We start from the raw sequence: 21,766 nt of genomic DNA on the forward strand, positions 1-21,766 counted from the left end.
CCCCCCGCTGAGCAGAGAGCCCGATGCGGGACTCGATCCCAGGACCCTGAGATCATGACCTGAGCCGAAGGCAGCGGCTTAACCCACTGAGCCACCCAGGCGCCCCTATAATAAAAATTCTTTTAAAGATGTTTTTCCTCCCTATCCTCCAGTGTCTTGTCATTTCTGCATTTCTGTGCCCCCATTCTTGATTTTATATCTATAATTTTAGTTCAAAATAACTCATGAAAGGTTTAAATGTTTTTCCTTGAAGGGATGCAGAAAAAGTCTCCCTAAAATGTGCCATTTTGGCATGTGGACTATTTTGAGTTGAAGGCAATAAAACCCTGTGTCCTCAAGAGAAGATTTTGCTCCTCTCCTAACTACCTTTAGAAGAATATAAACTGGGGCGGGGGGGGGGGGGGGCTTCCCCAGAATAAGAGTTATTACCAGAAATAAATTTTATCTCAGTGACCCATCTGTATGAAAGAGCAAACATCTCCTTACCAAGTATCTGCTCTTCCTCTTATTGCCATGTGACTTGCTCTCCTCCCCTCTGAAGCCTCAGGGCCTTATCCCATTCCTTAGCACACAATGGCATATATACTTCACTTTACCTGTCTTTAAACTTCTCAAGTATGCGGGGTTCCCATATTTACAAAATTAAACTCATTTTTCTCGGGTTAATCTATTTCATGTCAATTTAATTTAGATCAGCCAGAAGAACCTTTGAAGGTATATAAAAATATTTTCTCCCCAACATCCTAAAAAATGAAACCAATCCCTTTATACCCCACTTCAAGCTCTCTCCCTTAATTTCTGTAGGCAAGCATATACAAAAAAAAAAAAAAAAAGAAAAAAAAAAAGCCTAGGATTTTAACATCAATACCGTCAATCAAAAACTCATTAGAAACAAATTTAACATGAATGAATGAGAATAGTAGTTTGTTACTTTAAGAGACAGAAAAGAAATACAATAAGGATAATGGCTATGTGGCTACTTACAAACAACAAAACAAAAACTTCTGTTTATATATTAGCCTGACAGAATGATTTGATTTAGTGTCTTTACTTGAAAGGCAAATGGATGACCACAGAAAATAAAAACAGAAGAAATTGTGAAAAACTTTGAAGTGGGCAAAAAAGAACACTGGATATCCTATCAAGTGCATCCTTGAGTGTCAATTCTGCCTTTCAAGGCCTTAGAGCTGTTTTACAACTCCATAATCTGTAGAAAACTAATAACAATGCAAATAATACATGTCTGTAGGAATGTAGGCAAACTATCTGGTGGAATGCAATTGATCATTGCCTCATGAATAGATCAGTTTTGCATCTGTCTGTAAAGTCAGTTCAGCATTCCTGATTGTCTATGTACCTATGGTTCTGAAATTTTCCAGAGAGCAGCTATAACATATTACTGGCTCTCTCAGTAATAATAAGTTAAAATCTTATTGGCATGTGGACTATTTTGAGTTGAAGGCAATAAAACCCTGTGGCCTCAAGAGAAGATTTTGCTCCTCTCCTAACTACCTTTAGAAGAATATAAACTGGGGGGGGGGGGGGGGGGGGCTTCCCCAGAATAAGAGTTATTATGAGATACTATTCATCTTATATTTGTGTAAGTCATGATTTTACCTCTAAAAATGTTTTCCCTCTAATTCATTTCATTTCCTTTCATAAACTGCAATGGGAATTGGAATCTGAATAGTTCTGAAGTGGTCTAAAAAAAGTTAATTATTTAAATAACTAAGAATTTTAATAAATACAAAAAATTTAAAAATTAAGACCACCTTGACACATGTCAATCTTCCTCTAGAATGATAAATAAGAAAAAAATTTCAAATAAATTTTATAATCAACCACTCCTGACATAAAAGAGCAATACATTATGAAATGGCTGTATTTATTCTGATAACAACTGAAGTATTTTTGAAAAAACTGCTGGTACACATCAGGATTCTTCTAGGCACTACATATCAAGTAAAGCAGCAATTACTTTTTCATAAAAAATAAGCCACAATAATTATGTTTAAAAAAAAGAGAAAAAAAGGAGAAAAAAACTTAATGGCCAGAGAAGCTTCATAATTAGATTAAAAGCTTCCTTCGAAAGTAGAAGCCAAGTCATTTCAAGAAAAAAAATCACCTCCATTTTTTAACACGTTTTTCTAAAAATATCATACTTTTCTTTCCCCCCTAAAAGCAATTTTTTCTAATAGCCCATTCACTTCAGCCTCAAGTAGATACACATCCCATGAACCATAATATTTTGTTAAGGTTTTAGACAATGTTACTGTCAGGCTTCCTGGCTTTATATGATTCAGAGGCCAATTCAATTACAGTAGCTGCTATGATATTTGCCTTTTCCTCAACACTCTCCATGTCAGACAAAATGAAATTCTGTAAGGTGAACAGTGTATGTTTGTGTACACTGGCCAACAACAACATTTCACTTCAATGTTAAACACTCATATTTTCTACTCATGAGATTTATAATATTAATGATTTATGCATTTACTTTGTCCAATTATAAATGCATGGGAATGATTTATAAGTTCTCAACCCCCAGCTTCCTGAAAGTTTAAAGAATTCAAGATAAAATGAGATTAAAATGAATGCATTTACAGCCTGCCAGTATCTATAAAAACTGAATGCTGTAAATGTGAACACCAAGATTTAAAAAACAGTTTACAAATAAGGCTGACATTGAAAGTTCTAAGAGTCATTAAAAAATAAATCCTACTCAAAATTATTATAACATAACCCTAAACAGAAGTAAGGCCAAATTAAATGTTTTTCCTAGACATTCTAACATTCTCCATATCCTTCCCCCAGATGGCAGAGAGTAAGTCAGTGAGAGAAACATAAAATAAAAAATTCAGTCTGAATCCTTTCCATTGTAAAATAAATCTTTCAAGTAAATTTCTATCCTGGGTTATCATACCATTTCCTTTATTCACATCTATTCATCCATATTTTATAACAATCTTTATAGAAAGAAAGTTAAATAAGGGATCTCTTTCAAGGACAACTTATGTTACACATAAATTTAAAATCTGAACAGTGTTAAGTATAATTTTAAAACTGTCATACCATTAAACATCAACAGGTTGATTTAACATCTGTTCTTCAATTTTTCCCCCAAGTTGTTATGGTAACCAAAATGTGTGGAATATTTGTTTCCTAAATTTAACTGATTATTTCAAGTAAATAAAATTATAGCATATCATCTTATTAACTATAAATATTATTAATACTATAACCCTATATTTATCATTTTTAAATGCTGGTGGATTACAGGATTATATTTAACTAGGCATTTATACATGCTTCATTGCAGAATACACATTAAAAAATAGCAAAGGTACAGTTTTTTTCTAACTTGGGGGCATTTTCTTGATTTTTAAAAGCAAAACAAGGGGCACCAGGGTGGCTCAGTGGGTTAAGGCTCTGCCTTCAGCTCAGGTCATGATCTCAGGATCCTGGGATGGAGCCCCACATTGGGCTCTCTACTCAGTGGGGAGCTTGCTTCCTCCTCTCTCTCTGCCTGCGTCCCTGCCTACTTGTGATCTCTCTCTCTCTCTGTCAAATAAATACATAAAATCTTAAAAGCAAAACAAAACAAGGAAATCAATCTATATTATGAATAACATACTATATTAAAATACTTAAAACAATATGATTTTAGTGCTTTGTAGGAGCTATTTATCACATTCTTTCCAAACACAAGTCAATCCTGTTACTCCTCTAGTTCTCTGCTTAAAAGTTTCCATTGGTGTCCCATCTGTAAGCAAAAGCCAAAGTCCTTACACTGGCTTCAAAATCCACACTCTCCACTTTCCTTTGTTTACCCCATCCAGCCACACTGGTCTCCTTGCTGTCCCTCAAATACACCAGGCTCAATCCTACCTCAGAGCCTGGTACTTACTATGTCTTCTGCCTGGAAGCGTGTTGGCCAAAGAAGCCACATGATTCATTCTTTCATTTATTTCATTTCTTCCTTCAAATACCATCTACTCAGTGAAACCTTCTCTGACTAACCCCATTTCAAACAGCAATTCCAGGACCTCGACCACCTCTGCTCACATATTACCTATCCACTATAGACTGGGCTGTCCCCCCACCCCAGATTCTTATGTTGAAGCCTTAACCTCTAATGTGATTATTTAGAGATTATTAGAAATTATTTAGAGATGGGGTTTGGGGAGGTAATCTAGGTTTAAACGAGGTCGGGAGTCTTCATGAGGGATTAACATCCCCTTACAAGAAAAAGAAGAGACACCAATATACTCACTCTCTCCACCAGGTGAGGACACAATGCTCTAGAAGGCAGCCATCTGTAAGCCAGAAAGACCTCACCAGAAACTGAATCTGCCAGGAAATTATTGGACTTCCAGCCTTAAGAATTCTGAAAAAATTAATTGCTATTGCTTAAGTCAGAACCTTGATCTTAGACTTCTACCCTTCAGAACTGTGAAGAAATAAATTTCTGTTGCTTAAGTCACCCAGTCTCTAGTATTTTGCTATGGCAGCCCAAGCTGACTAATATATTTGTTCTTCCTTTATTTTTCTCTTAACACTCATTACTGATCAGTATACAATATATCAGTGATCTAGTCTGTACATTACTAATTAATGTTACTTATTGTCTGTCTCCCTTTACTGCATAAGCTTCATGAGGGTAGGGATTTTTATGTATTTTGTTCACAACACTTGTAACACCTATGGCCTGGCATTAACAAATAATATTTATCAAATGCACAAAATATAGATTTAAAATATTTTCAATCTTGATATGCTATGGTAGGAAATAATACATTTCTTTGATGATATTCAGAGAATCCAGTAAGAAATAAAAAATATACTGTCTTCAATAAGTTAATTTTAAAAAAAATCAAAATTATCAACATTTGTGTTTTCATAGAACCAAAGAATCTTACTTTCCTTATTTTCTTGATCTTTTCTCCTCCTATAAATCTGATTTATTACAGGCTCAATCTTCTTCCTACCAGTCAAATAGGTAACCTACTTTATACTGTTAACTCTGTCCAGAATCTTTTTCTGTTTGCTTCCTAAGTGAACTCATCTACCCTGCTTCAAATATCACATTTTTCAGGTGATTCTGAAATCCTCATCTCTTGCCTAGATTTTTCTGTGTTCTGATGCTGTATTTCTAACTACCTTTGAGACGTACATCGCTCAAGCATACTGTCAGGAATGTCAAAGGACAGGAGCTTTATAGGTAGAATGTAACACTGTACTCACATAAGTTAAAAAAACAAACATACAAAAGCAAAAGAAATCTCTTAAATAAATCTTAACTACAACAACAAAAAAAGTAGTCCTTAGCAGTAGTATATAGACTCACATAATTCTATAAATTGCCTGAGGAATCACTTTGTTTCATTATAGAAATTAGACCTACAATGGTAGGGAATTCCAATCTCTGAATTATGACCATGTATTCTAATTAACAGTATACTCTTGCACTATCAGCTTCACTTCAACCGCTGAATTATTCCCAATATTGTAGTAGAGTTTTATTACTTTCAAATTGAATTTAATCACTTGGGGGAAAAATATAAGAAATTATATGAGGTTTTCAAATTAAGTTTCTGAACTAGGGTAGTTTATTTTTAGAATAAAAAAAAAAATCTCCCAGTGTTTTTCATCATTGGTTCCCAAATAACATATTTGTTTCTCCAACCACTTTTCCTCATATACACTAATCAATTCATTATTATTTTAAAGACTTTGCTAAAGCACATTTTTTTTTTACAGAATTTACAACAAGCTTCAGATGAAAGTTGTCTAGAATTCATTATTCAGTTTAAGCAAGCCATATATTTTTAGAATTCCACTGAGCAAACATGCAAAGGAAGGGGATTCTAAAAGAAAATCACGTGATTATTATGACTTTAGAGATAGGCTAAACTTCCCAGGGCAGTACAAGGTCCCTGGGTCTCAGAACCAGTGAGTTTCAGTACACATCACTTACTAATGAAACACATATGATCCCAGTCTTATGTTGCCCTTTTAAGATGAATGATTACTATCTATTGTATCAAGTAAATTTCACTGTTATATCTTCCTAAAAAATTTTTTTCTTTGAATTAGGAGCATAAATGAAATATATTTAGGAAAGGTTTTAAGAACCCATGTCTGGCCATCTCCAATGCTCATGAAAGATACAAAGCATGCCCAAGCTGTCAATAAATTCTGTCATCATTCCTTTCAAAATATATCCAAAATGTAACCACTTCTCTCACTCTCTTCTGCCTTCATAGTGTCTTAATAGGATTACTGCAAGAGCCTCCTAAATTGTCTCCCTGATTCTACTATTGCCCCATTACATTCCACTTTCCACACAGGAGCCCCAATGATCACTATAAAACACATGAGTCAGGTCAACTCACTCCTCTGCTGAAAATCTTCTACTAGATTCCCTCGTCATTTGAAATAGAAGTCCTTACAATGGTTTAAAAGACCCTTCATGGTCTTGTCCCTCCACATCTCAACCATTTTCCCCACATTCCTTATTCCATTCAGCTGCCATGTCTTCCTGGCTATTCCCTGAACAGACACAACATACTCTCACTTTAGGTCCCGTACACTGGCTACTTCCTCAGCCCAAGAGACTCCCTCCATATAGTCACAGGATTTGCTCCATGGATTTTCCAGGTTCTACTCAGTGGGGCCCTCTCTTTGACACATGAACACAGACTAGTAGTAAATCTTCTTTGCTTCCCAGCCCTCTTTACTACCTTTAACCTGCTTTATATTTCCCCCTCATGTATATCACCACTTGACATATTGTATGTTTGTTTATTATGGAATTACCTAATGAAAATGTTCGCTCCAAGAAAACAAAGACTGTTTTTGTTTTGTCCTCACTCACTCCCTGGCTACAGAACACATAATAGCAGATTAGAGATGAGTATCAACAAATTTTTTTTTTCATTTTTTATTTCTTTTCAGCGTAACAGTATTTTATTTTTTTGTTTTTTGTTTTGTTTTGTTTTAAGATTTTATTTATTTATCTGACAGAGAGGGATCGCAGTAGGCAGAGAGAGAGAGGAGGAAGCAGGCTCCCTGCAGAGCAGAGAGCCAGATGTGGGGCTCGATCCCAGGACTCTGGGATCATGACCTGAGCCAAAGGCAGAGGCTTTAATCCACTGATCCACCCAGGTGCCCCAGTATTCATTGTTTTTGCACCACACCCAGTGTTCCATGCAATCCGTGCCCTCCCTAATACCCACCACCTGGTTCCCCCAACCTCCCACCACCCACCCCTTCAAAACCCTCAGGTTGTTTTTCAGAGTCCATAGTCTCTCACGGTTCACCTCCCCTTCCAATTTCCCTCAACTCCCTTCTGCTCTCCATCTCCCCATGTCCTCCATGTTGTTAAAATGTCTATACTGCCTAGAGCAATCTATACTTTTAATGCCATTCCAATCAAAACTCCACTGGTATTTTTCAAAGAGCTGGAGCAAATAATCCAAAAATTTGTATGGAATCAGAAGAGACCCCGAATCGCTAAGGAAATATTGAAAAACAAAAATAAAACTGGAAGCATCACGTTACCTGATTTCAAGCTTTACTACAAAGCTGTGATCCCCAAGACAGCATGGTACTGGCATAAAAACAGACACATAGACCAGTTGAACAGAGTAGAGAGCCAAGATATGGACCCTCAACTCTATGGTCAAATAATCTTCGACAAAACAGGAAAAAAGGCAGTCTCTTCAATAAATGATGCTGGGAAAACTGGACAGCTATATGTAGAAGAATGAAACTCAACCATTCTGTTACACTGTACACAAAGATAAACTCGAAATGGATAAAAGACCTCAGCGTGAGACAGGAATCCATCAGAATCCTAGAGCGGAACATAGGCAGTAACCTCTTCGGTATCAGCCACAGCAACTTCTTTCAAGATATGTCTCCAAAGGCAAAGGAAACAAAAGCAAAAATGAACTTTTGGGACTTCATCAAGATCAAAAGCTTCTGCACAGCAAAGGAAACAGTCAACAAAACAAAGAGGCAAGCCACAGAATGGGAGAAGATATTTGCAAATGACAGTACAGACAAAAGGTTGATATCCAGGATCTATAAAGAACTCAAACTCAACACACACAAAACAGATAATCATATCAAAAAATGGGCAGAAGATATGAACAGACCCTTCTCCAATGAAGACATACACATGGCTATCAGACTCATGAAAAAATGTTCATCATCACTAGCCATCAGGGAGATTCAAATTAAAACCACATTGAGATACCACCTTATACCAGTTAGAATGGCCAAAATTAGCAAGACAGGAAACAACATGTGTTGGAGGGGATGTGGAGAAAGGGGAACCCTCTTACACTGCTGGTGGGAAAGCAAGTTGGTGCAGCCACTTTGGAGAACAGCGTGGAGATTCCTCAAGAAATTAAAAATAGAGCTTCCCTATTTACCCCAAAGATACAGATGTAGTAAAAAAAAGGGCCATTTGTACCCCAATGATTATAGCAGCAATGGCCACGGTCGCCAAGCTGTGGAAAGAACCAAGATGCCCTTCAAAGGATGAATGGATAAGTAAGATGTGGTCCATATACACTATGGAGTGTTATGCCTCCATCAGAAAGTCTGAATACCCAACTTTTGTAGCAACATGGATGGAACTGGAAGAAATTAGGCTGAGTGAAATAAGTCAAGCAGAGAGTCAATTATCATATGGTTTCACTTATTTGTGGAGTATCAACAAATATTGATCACATAAATGAATCAATGAATCTTGTGATTGCTTCCCATTCCAAACTAGATGCCAGTTATTATTCCTTCAAGTTGCATACCACCACATTTCTACTTTTCTTATGGTAAATCATATTCCCTATTGTATTAAGAATCAATTTGTATCTTATCTTAGTATGAAAGTATCAAGAATCATGTCTTATGTCTCTTTGTATCCCCTCTACTTACTAGCATCATTTCTTTCTTATAAAAGAAACCCAGTATTTCTTGACTGAATTTGAAATCATACTGAAAGTCCCGGATCTCTTTTTATCCTTTAGCAAACAGACCAATACCAATTCTTAAATTCCTAAAGTATATTCTGCTTTTATAACCAACCAGCAAATTTAATTCAAGAGGAGAGATGTAGCCTGGCTTAGAGATGCCTGACATCCATTTTGTACTGATGTTGTAACTATAGAAAACATTTTGAATGATGTTAAGTCAAAAGATTTTTCAGAAGACAGTGAAAACTACTTGTGAGAAAGCTGCTTCAAACTTGATCCATTCAGGAATTCTACCAAAAAAGAACGAACACCACAGAGCACATTTCTTATAAACAAATAACCAAAAAGCAAACTAATACAAAAAGATTTTTTTCTAAGAAAACAAATTCCAGCATCACTATCAAAACAAACAAGCATAATTAATTAAGCCAAACACAGTTCATTAACTGGTATTTTTTTTGAAAGATTTTATTTATTTATTTGACAGGCAGATATCACAAGTAGGCAAAGAGGCAGGCAGAGAGAGAGAGAGCACAGAGGAAGCAGGCTCCCAGCTGAACAGAGGGCTGATATGATATGGGGGCTCAATCCCAGGACCCTGGGATCATGACCTGAGCCAAAGCAGAGGCTTTAACCCACTCAGTCACACAGGCGCCCCATCAACTGGTATTTTTAACAACGTTTTTAACAAAACTGAAATCACCAAGACTAAATTATGATCAATATGTTGAAAAATACATACTTTGAGTTTTAGACTTTCACCAAATCAGTTAAAATTAAAAGGTATGATTCTAAAAAGGTTAAACTTTCACCATCAAGAAAGGTAAACTGAACAGGAATTTATTTCCCAAGACTTATGTACAAGCAGGACTTTTATTTTTCAGTCAAATTCTATGAAAACCAATAATCCATAATTATAGTGATCAAAATTTCTGATAGGCTAGACTAAAACTCTCTAAGCACAAGAAGTAACTACATTAAAAATAAATGAGGGGCGCCTGGGTGACTCAGTGGGTTAAAGCCTCTGCCTTTGGCTCAGGTCATGATCCCAGGGTCCTGGGATCGAGCCCCACATTGGGCTCTCTGCTCAGCCGGGAGCCTGCTTCCTCCTCTCTCTCTGTCTGCCTCTCTACCTACTTGTGATCTCTATCTGTCAAATAAATAAATAAATAATCTTTAAAAATAAATAAATAAATAAATAAATGATACAGTAAAAACAATGTCTTGCCTTATACAGCGTTAGCTCACCTGAGGTATGAGTCTATCCAAGTGCTCAGCTCGATTTCCATGAGAAGGGTGTGTGGATAACCATTCTGGCAACTTGGGATGGCCCTGGAGACTATCTGCAAATTCCATCTGCTGCCAAAACACTGAACTGGCTCTGACGTCCACACAAGCCTAAAACCAGAATTAATTTTTTTAAAATGTTATGAGAACATTTTTAAAAATTTATATCATTATGTTTTAAAGATATTTTCTATCATTATTTGCAAATGACATATTTGATAAAGGGCTAGTGCCCAAAATAGAAAAAGAACTCATAAAACTCAGTATTCAAAAAACAAATAATCCAATTAAAAATGGGCAGAAGACATGAACAGAGATTTATTTCATCAAAGAACACACACAAATGGCCAAAAGACACACGAAAAGATGTTCATCATCACATCATCAGGGAAATGCAAATCAAAACCACAATGAGATACCACCTTACACCTGTCAGAATGGATAAAATAAAAAACAAAAGAAACAACAGGTAATGGCAAGGATCTGGAGAAAAAGGAACACTCGTGCACCGCTGATGGGAATGCAATATGGTGCAGCCACTGTGGAAAATAGTATGGAGGTTCTTCAAAGAATTAAAATTAGAACTACCCTGCAATCCTGCAATCACACTACTGGGTACTTACCCAAAAGATAGAAGAACCCTAATTCAAATGGATATATGCCCCCTATAATTATAGCAGCACTACTTATAACAGCCAAAATAGGGAAGCACCCCAAGTGTCCAATGATCAACGAATGAATAAAGAAGATGTGGTATAATACACACACACACACACACACACACACACACAGGAATATTACTGAGCCATCAAAAAGAATCTTGCCATTTGCAGTGACATAGATGGAGCTAGACAGCATAATGCTAAGCAAAATAAATCAGAGAAAGACAAATACCATGTGATTTCACTCATGTGCAATTTAAGAAACAAAACAAACAAGCAAAGGTAAAAAAATAAGAGAAAGACAAAGCAAGAAACAGACTCTTAACTACAGAGAATAAACTGATGATTACTAGGGGGGAGGAGAATGAGGGGAAGGGTGAAATAAGTGGTGGGAATTAAGGAGTTCATTTATCATGATGAGCACTGGGTGTTGCATGGAACTGCTGAATCACTAAATTATAACCTGAAAAAATATAACTCTGTATGTTAACTGTAATAAAAATAAAAACAAATAAAACAAAGCAAATGAAAAGGTAGCAAGAAACAAACAAAAATAAAAATGACTGCAATGAAAAAATTTTTTCTAGCATTTTAATAAAAGTAGAATGTGCTCATTACTTTAAAAAAAAAAAAACTCATACAACATGGTATTAGAGAAGCCAAAGCTACTCCTGTACAATATTTACAGTAATCGCACTCCCAGAGATAACCCACTATTTTCAATATGACAGGTATTAAGAACACGTATTGAGGGCAAAAATCTTCCACACAAATTAATATTTTGTTTTCATAAAAATAAGGATTTATAATCTCATCTATTATTAAACTGCATTATAGAAATTTTATTCTTAATCTATACCACTAGAATAATTAAAAGACTTCAACGTAAAGAAATGAAATTATATTTTTGTTATATTTTTAATGTGCCTATCAATTTTCCTAGTTTTCCTCAGTGTGTGTGCTAAAGAACATATTTAAGTTATTCAAAATATTTATAAACGTTTAACTTTTTTAACAAATAAGATATACATGTCTTGTATATTTGTGCATAATTCCATCAGACACTCATACACATATACTTATCTATACAAAGAACAATTCTGGAAGGCAATTTAAGAAACTGTTAATAGTAGTAGCTACCCTAAGAGTATAAGTAGGGTGTTTGATGATGGAGAAAGAGCAGGACTTTTATTTCTGAATTATATGAAGTATATTACTTTTATAATATAATTATTTCCAAATCCTATGTAGGGTGATTCAGTAAATATTATAATAAGCCTGTTCAATTTATTGACATTTCCAATTTTTTCTGTAAGCAGTGATTGGCTAAAGTGATTATATTTCCCAACTAGTTTACTTTTGATTATGACAATTAAGAAAAAACTCACACTGTACTGTAAAATGTGCTATTAAAAAGAATATGCTTTTAGCCTTAAAACAGTGAGATTGTGACACACAAAAAGGCAAATACACAATATCATGCTGATCTAGTCAACATCCATGCCACTCTGTTTTTATTTTTTTTTATTTTTATTTTTTTTAAAGATTTTATTTATTTATTTGACAGAGAGAGATGACAAGCAGGCAGAGAGGCAGGCAGAGAGAGAGGAGGAAGCAGGCTCCCTGCTGAGCAGAGAGCCCAATGTGGGGCTCGATCCCAGGACCCTGAGATCATGACCCGAGCCGAAGGCAGCGGCTTAACCCACTGAGCCACCCAGGCGCCCCGCCACTCCGTTTTTAACAAACACCATCAAAGTATTTTCAAATGCTGGGAAAATGAAAAGAAAAAATAATTTGAAATCCAAGTAGACTTTATTCAGTGTTCAAAACAATACGATTGTTTTTATCATGGTAAAATAAATAAAAATTTTGCCATCTTAACCCTTTTTAAGTGTACAGTTCACAGGTATTAAGTACACTCACACTGATGTGCAGCCACCACCATGAACCATCCGTATAGCTCATTTTGTATACAGCTCTTAAATAATTCCCCCTTCTCCTCTCACCCCCATCCTGGATGACTACCATTACAAACTCTGTCATTATGATTCTAACTATTCTAAGTACCTGATACAAATGAAATCATACACTATTTGTCTTCTTGTGACTGCCTTACTTCACTTAGCTTCCATGTCCTCAAGGTTCATCCAGTATTAGAGCATACTGCGGAATTTCTTTCCTTTTTAATACTGAACAGTATCTTGTATGTCTATACCACATTTTGCTTATCCATTCATTGGTCAAGGGACACTTGGGTTGCTTTCACATTTTAGCTACTGTGAATAATGCTGCTATGAACACGGGTATACAAATAAATACCTTTTTGAAGACATTTTCAATATGTTGAGGAATATATCTGGAAGAGGAGCCGCTGGATTGTATGGGCGTTGAATTTAAATTTTTTTGTGAAACTACCACATCATTTTCACAGTTGGCTTAGCATTTTACATTCTCACCAACAATGTACAAGTGTTCCAATTTCTTCACATTTTCACCTTTGTTAATTTCCATTCTTGTGACAGTAGCTATCCTAATGAGTATGAGGTAATATCTCATTATAGTTTTCATTTGCATTATCTAATGATCAGTGATGTTGAGAATCTTTTTCTGTGCTTAGTGGCATTGACATATCTTCTTTGGAGACCTGTCTATTCAAGTTCTTCGTCCATTCTGCAATCAGATCGTTTGTATTATTGTTAGGTTTTAAAAATCCTCTGTATTCTGGATATTAATTGCTTATCAGATATATGATTAGCAAATGTTTTCTACCAGTCTGTGGGTTGTCTTTTTACTGTGATGGTGTCTTTTGATGCAAAAACTTTTTTTTTTTTTAATTTTCATGAAGTTCATTTGCCTAATTTTTTCTTTTGCTACCTGTGTTTTTGGTGTCATATCCAAGGTATCACGACCAAATCCAATGTTATGAAGTTTTGATCCTGTATATTTTTTCTAGGAGTCTTACTATTTTAGGTTTTACACTTAGGTTCCTGATTCATTATCAATTATTTTTTGTATACAGTATTATGTAAGGGTCCAATTTCATTCTTTCTCTGGATATCCAGTTTTCCAGCATCATTTATTGAAAAGACTGTCCTTTGCCCAGTTTCCATCCTTGACAAAAAACTCATTTCTGGGCTATTTTATTCCATTGGCCTATGTCTTTCATGTCAATACCACAGTTTTGATTACTGTAGCTGTGTAGCAAGTTTTGAAATCTGAAGTGTGAGCCCTCCAGTTTTATTCTTTCTCAAGACTGTTTTGGCTACTCGGGTCGTTTAACACTGCATATGAAATTTAGATTTAGTTTTCTTATTTCTACAAAAATGCAAGCAAAAAATAGCTCTGGGATTCTGACAAGTACTGTAAGGAATATGTAGATTATTTTGGGCACTACTGACATTTTTAAAATATTAAGTTTTCCAGCAAATGAACATAGGATCTTCCTATTTCTTTCTCTTGTTTTAGCAATGAATTTTTAGTTATCACTGTGTCTTTCACCTCCTTGATTAATTACTAAATCTTTTATTCTTGCTGAGGTTATTGTAAATGGAGTTGTTTTTAATAATTTCCTTTTCAGATTGTTCATTGTTCGTGTACAGAAATGAATTTTTGAGTGTTGACACTGTATCCTGATACTTTGCAAATTAACTTACTAAGTTCAAACCGCCTTTTTTGTAATCTTTACAGTTTCCTACATATACGATCATATCATCTGCCAACAAAGATAATCTTACTGCTACCTTTCCAATGTGGATAACTCTTACTTCTTTTTCTTGGTCTAACTACAAACTTCCAGTATTATGTTGAACAGAAGTGAAAGTGGACATCCTCGCCTTGTCCCTGAACTTATACAAAAAGCTTTCAGTCTTTTACCACTGAGTAGTATGTTTGTTGTGAGTCTTTCATATGTGGCTTTTATTATGTTGATGTAGCTTCCTTTCATTCTTATTTTGTTGAGTGTTTTAATCATGAAAGGTGTTAAATATTCTCAAAAAATTTTTACATCAATTAAAATGATCATGTGGGGTTTTTTCCCTTCCTTTTGTTAGATGTGGCATATTACCTTGATCAAGTTTTATATGCTCAACCATGCTTGCATTCTAGAAATAAAGCTCTCTTGATTATGGTGCATATCCTTTTAGAATGCTACTGAATTCTGTTGCTAGTATTTTGTTGGGGACTTCTACATCAATGTTTTTAAGGAATACTGGTCTATAGTTTGCTTGGAGTATCTTTGTCTTTGTATCAGGATGATGCTAACTTCAGACAATGAGTTAGGAAGTATTCCTTCCTCTTCAATCTTTTGGGAAAGTTTGAGAACTGTTATTAGTTCATCTTTACATGGTTGGTAGAATCTACCAGGGATGGTGTCAGACTTTATTCTTAGATTCTGATTACTGACTCAATCTTGTTATTAGTCATGGGTCTATTCAAATTTTCTATTACTTCACGATTTAGTATTGGTAAGGTTTTTGTATTTCTAGGAAATTGTCCATTTCATCTAGATTATCCAATGTTTGGCATGCAATTGTTCATAGTATCTTCTTATAATCCTTTTATTTCTTTAGAATCATAAGTAAGCTCTGCACTTTCATTTCTGATTTCAGGTAATTTGAATTTTCTTTACTTTTTCCTTTTTCAGCTAGCTCAAGTTTTGGAAATTTTGTTGATCTTTTAAAAGAACAAATTTTGATCTTAATGATTCTCTCTAATGGTTTTTCTGTTCTCTAGCTCTGCTCTAATCTTTACTATTTCCTTCATTTTATTAGCTTTGGGTATAGTTCTTTTTCTAATCCATTAATTTGTAAGTTAGGGTGTACATCTGAAATCTTGTTTTTTAATCTAAGCATTTATAGCTATAAATTTTATACTCAGCACTGATTTCACTGCATCTCATAACTTTCTGTATCTTGTTTTTATTTTCATTCATTTCTAAAGGTTTTTTTATTAAATTCCTTCTAATTTCTTCTTCAATCCATTGGTTATTTAAAATTATTCTGTTTTGGAACACACAGCTGGCTCAGTCAGAAGAGCATGAGACCCTTGATCTTGGGGCTGTAGGTTTGAACTCCACATTAGGTGTAGAGATCACTTAAAAAAACAAAAATCTTTTAAAAAATTTAAAAATATATCCACAGTTTTGTGAATTTTCCAGTTTTATTTTTGTTACTTATTTCTAACTTCATCCCACTGTGGTCAGAGAAGATACACTGAATGATATATATCTTAATCTATGAGAATTTGTGACCTAATGTATGGCCTATCCTGGAAAATGTCCCATATGCCCTTGAGAAGAATGTGTACATTCTGTTGTTTTGGAATAGAGAATTCTATAGGTTCTCTTAGATCTAGTTGGTTTACTGCATTAAGTACTTTATTTCTTTATATTCTATCTGGTTGTGCTATCCATTATTCTGGGTAAAGCTACTAAAGTCTCCAACTATTATTACAGAACTATCTATTTCCTCCATCAGTCCTGTCAGTTTTTGCTTCATGTATATCTGTAGTATGCAATTAAGTACACAAATTTTTGTAAATGTTATATCTTCTTGTTGTTTCAAACCTTTTTTGCTACATAATACCATTCTTTATCTCTTGTAATCTTTCTTTTTTTTCACCCCCACGATGCAAAAACATTTTATATTTTTTAATTTTTTATTTTCTCTAAACATATATTTTTATCCCCAGGGGTACAGGTCTGTGAATCACCAGGTTTACACACTTCACAGCACTCACCAAAGCATATACCCTCCCCAATGTCCATAATCCCACCCCCTTTTCCTAACCCCCCTCCCCCCAGCAACCCTCAGTTTGTGAGATTAAGAGTCACTTATGGTTTGTCTCCAGTATATATACACAATGGAATACTATGCAGCCATCAAAAGAAATGAAATCTTGCCATTTGCGACAACATGGATGGAACTGGAGCGTATCATGCTTAGCGAAATAAGTCAAGCAGAGAAAGACAACTATCATATGATCTTGTAATCTTTCTTAATAAAAGTCTATTTTGTCTGATATTAGTATAGCCACTCCTATTGTCTTTTGGTTACTATTTGCATGGAATATCTTTTTCCATCCTATAATGCTCAACATGCTTATGTCCTTGGGTCTCAGATTAGTCTATTATAGACAGCATATAGTTGAATCACGTATTTTTATCCATTCTAGCAATCTCTGTCTCTTGACTGAAAGTTAATCCATTTATATTTAAAGTGATGAATGATAAAGAGGGACTTACTTCTATGAATGTGCTGTTTTCTCTATGTCTGCTATCCTTTTTGCCCTCATTTGCTACATTATCGTCTTCTCTGTTTAGTTGATTTTTTGTAGTGAAACATTTAAATTCCTTTCTCATTTCCTTGTGTGCATATTCTACAGCTATCTTCTCTTTAATTACCATGGAGATTACATTTAACAACCTAAGTTTATACACTCTACTTAGAATTTATACCAGTTCAACTTCAGCAACATATAAAAACTCTGCTCTTTCATGGCTCTGTCTCCATTCTCTTCAGTCTCTAATGTAACAAAATTACATCTTTATATATTATATAAACAAAATAATAACAATAATAAGTAATTCTTTTAAAAGCATCAGTCCCCTGAATTACACAGAAAACAAGATTTGGAATTATAAACTAACCTTATAGTAACACTAGCTTTTATACTAATAATTTTTTTTCTTTAAAGGTATTTCCTTTAAAGGTATACATTCAAAGGCATTTTAAAATTGTACAGAAACAAAAAAGTATAGTTACAAACAACTGTTATAATAATAGTAGCTTTTGAAAATGTCCACATATTTACCTTTACTAAGATATTTATTTCTCCAAAAAGCTTTGAGTTACTTTCTTATATCCATTCTTCTTACCAATGGGACTCCCTTGAGCATCTTTTGCAGGGCAGTTCTGGTGGTCATGAATTCCCTCAACTTTCATTTAACTGACAATGTCTTAACTTCTCCCTCACTTTTGAAAAACAGTTCTTCTGGACACAGGATTCTTAGTGACAGCTTTATTCTTTTATAGCACTTTGGATATAACAAACACTGTCTTCTGGACCACAAAGTTTCTGATGAGAAATCTGCTGATAATCTTAGTGCAGATACCTTGAATGTGATGATTCACTTCTCTCTTGCTACTTCAGGATTTGCTCTATGTCTTTGGCTTTTTGAAGTTTTATTATAACATATAACCCCTGGGTTCATCTTTCTTGAAGTTCACTGAGCTTCTTGGACATTTATATTTATGTATTTCATCAAATTAGGGAAGTTTTCAGCCATTATTTCTTTTTTTAAATTAACATATAATGTATTGTTTGTTTCAGGGGTACAGTTCTGTGGAATCAACAGTCTTACACAATTCACAACACTCACCATATCACATACCCTTCCCAATGTCCATCACCCATCCATCCTATCCCTCCCACCTCCCTCCTTTCCAGCAACCTCAGTTTGTTTCCTGAGATTAAGAATCTCTTATAAATTGTTTCCCTCCCTGGTCCCACTTGTTTCATTTTTTCCCTCCCTTCCCCCCAAAACCCCTGCTCTGCCTCTCAAATTCATCATATCAGAGAGATCATATGATAATTTTATTTCTCTGATTGACTTATTTCGCTTAGCATAATACCCTCTAGTTCCATCCACGTCATTGCAAATGGCAAGATTTTTTTTTTTTTGATGGCTGCTTATATATATATATCACATCTTCTTTATGCCTTTAACTGTTGATGGACATCTAACAGCCATTATTTCTTGAAATATTCTCTCTGCCCCTTCTCTCCTCTCCTTCTGGGACTCCCACATTGCATATGTTGGTCCTCTTGATCACATCTCCCAGGTCTCTTAAATCTATCTTTTCTGTTCCTCAGCTTTGGTAATTTCCACTGTCCTACCTTCAGGTTCCCTGCTTCTTTCTTCTGCCTGTTAAATCTCCCTTTGAATCTGCCCATTTTTTCGTTGTATTTATCAGCTCCAAAATTTCTTGTTAGTTTTTTTGGGGGGTGTCTAGCTGTATACTGATATTTTCACTTTGTTCATAATCACTTTCTTGACTTACACTTTCCTTTAGTTCTTTAATCATCTTTAAGACAATTGTTTTAAAGTCATTGTCTAGTATGTCTGCCATTAGATATTCTTAAGAGACAGTTTCTGCTAATTTAATTTTTTTTCTATGAATAGGCCACACTTTCCAGTTTCTTACATGCCTGTCCTTTTTAGTGAACAGTGGACATTTGAATTTAATAATGAAACTCTGGATATCAGATTCTACCCCTTCAACAGAGTCTACCATTTTTGTTATTGTTTTGTTATTGTTCTTTTCCTTCTTTGTCTTTTTTTCTTTTTCTTTTTCCTACCGCTATCTCTGTGCCTAGGGTTAGCCTGGGATATAAATATAATGTCTCTTTGGGATTTTTCTGAGCATGCACAGTCATTTTCTAATTTTCCCCAAATATGCAGTTGTTTTCGAAAGTCCTAGTCTTCAGTATCTGGCTCCCCTCACCAAAAAAGTGGAAAAAAAAATCAAGTGGGGAGTTGGTGGGAGAGGAATGTTACCAGATGTTTAGGCGCAGGGCCTGCTAAAATGAGGAGCAGTACAAAACAATGGCTGCCCACCTATATGCACCTGAAGATCAAAAGCCACATTCAGTGACTAGAGCACAGATCACTGATACTTGAAGGACAGGGACCTTTTCCTTACCCTGGCTCTGGCAAGCTGTGTACATGCTGCTCCAGAAACCTGTGCACTGCCATGTGACACAGGTAAGATAGGTGGCAGGTAAGGTTGTAAGAGGTGAAACTGACCAAACGTAGGCACAATTCATTGTCCAGTATTCCCCTGGAAGGTACAAGCTTTAAACAGATGCCAAAATAGATACAATCAGACAGACTCTGTTGGTTTAATTGTAGTCTATCTGGGGAAACAAATCCCTAGTGTTTCCTACTCCACCATCAGAACTGCAACATAATTCTTTAAGACCTCTAAATACACTAAATTTAAAAGAATCCAAAGTATTTTACCTTATTGTACATATATAGACAGATATGTGTACATATTTATAAATAGGAATATATATTTAAGATAAAAATAAATATGTGACCCATTTAAGATAAAAATAAATATAGATATATGTATATCTATATATGTGTAAAATACATATGTAACATGTGTGAGCTTGTGTGTGTGTGTGTGTCCACACATAAGTAGTTATTTGATACTGAATTCTAAAAACACAAAAATATGTCCTTCAACAGCAGGTCAACATATTCATAATAATATAAATACAAGATGAGACAAGCAAACAACATATTCCTCTAAGAGAATTCATAAAAATACAAGTTGAAACAGTTACTACATTTTAAAAAGCACAGCCCATATAGTAGCTCAAAACAAAACAAAACAAAACAACCCCTGAAAACTAAGATTTTTGAAAACTAAGATAAACATTTCAAGAGACATTATAAATCCAGGAATTATCTACTATGAGGTATTCTGTTACACATACCAAAACAATATCCAAAATTTTTTCACACTAAAAGTGTTAATCAGGGGCAATGGGCGGCTCAGTCCATTAAGCATCCAACTCTTGACTGTGGCTCAGGTTATGATCTCAGAGTCATGAGATCAAACCCTGCATTGGGCTCTACACTGAACACGGAGCCCACTTGAGATTCTCTCTCTCCCTCCCCCTCTGCCCCTCCCCTCTACTTGCATGCTCTCTCTCTAAAACAAAAATAAATAAAAATGATAATCAAAAGTAAAATAAAGTACCTCCCTCTTCTTAAAAAACACAAAGGCAATCTTTAAAGCAATATTTTATATTCAGAAATAAAAGAAAATAATTATCCCACAGACTGAAAAACATTCCCAACTTAAAAGTATTCCAAAAGGACTGACGATATCTGCTTTAATAGTAAGATAAAGATACTGAAGTGTGTCTGTATTTCCAAAACCAAATTCAAAGAACCACTAATGTGAGATAACTTTGTTTTCAAAAGGGGTATTTTACTTATATTTTTCTAGTTTGTGAAAAATAAGTGATGGGATATCAGTAAGATATGGGAATAAGAAGCAATGGACCCTTCTTCCCAACACAAACACACTGATTTAACAATATACACACAAATTCTCTTTCTGAGAGATCCAGAAACTAGCTTAGAGGCTCCTGTACCTTAGACAACTGTGAATCACACACATCAAAGCCAGTAGGAAGATTTGGGACAGCCTCTTGCCATAATCCCTACCCTACCCTAGCTTCTCCCTAGTGAGGGAAAGAACTGGATGATGTATCCAATATTCCAACTTTTCCAGGGCTGCCCAAGAAACTGGCTTCTGTCTTGTCTCAAAGCATTGATGAAATGTAGCACATGGTAGGCCTGGAGGCCAGTGAGAATAAGGATAGCAGTCTCAACTAGCACACAAACAACTGCAATAGCCCCTCCCTCCAACAAAGAGTGAGTGGCAAAATTCCCCAGCTCTGAGCTTCTCCTCCCTGGGGAGGAAAGAAAGTGAACCATATATTTAATGTTCCAACATTTCTGGGAGTTGCCTGAGAAAATGCCTACAATTCACCTATCACAGAGCAATGATGGGATCTGGTGTACTTTATTTATTTATATGAGGGGCAGAAGAGAGAATCTTAAGCAGATTCCACACCCAGCAGAAAGCCCAATATAGGGCTTGATCTCACCACCCTGAAATAATGACCTGAGCCAAATTCAAGAGTTGGAAGTTCAGCCCACTGAGCCACCCAGGCTCCCCAAGGACCTGGCATACCTGAGATGTCTAGGTTCCACTAAGAACAAAGATGGGGTTGGATTGGCACAAAGGT

General features: G+C 35.3%; 1 protein-coding gene across 2 annotated transcripts in view; it reads right to left on the reverse strand.

Annotated features, from left to right (window-relative positions):
- The window catches only part of OMA1 (OMA1 zinc metallopeptidase), an 89,451-nt gene that overhangs the window by 18,474 nt on the left and 49,211 nt on the right, over positions 1-21,766 (reverse strand). For both annotated transcript variants that reach the window (XM_059374898.1, XM_059374897.1), the window contains exon 8: positions 10,233-10,382. In XM_059374898.1, coding sequence (XP_059230881.1) covers positions 10,233-10,382 — 150 coding nt within the window. The remainder of the gene's footprint in view (positions 1-10,232; positions 10,383-21,766) is intronic.

This window comes from Mustela nigripes, chromosome 14 (assembly GCF_022355385.1).
Source record: "Mustela nigripes isolate SB6536 chromosome 14, MUSNIG.SB6536, whole genome shotgun sequence".
Classification (NCBI taxonomy): Eukaryota; Metazoa; Chordata; class Mammalia; order Carnivora; family Mustelidae; genus Mustela; species Mustela nigripes.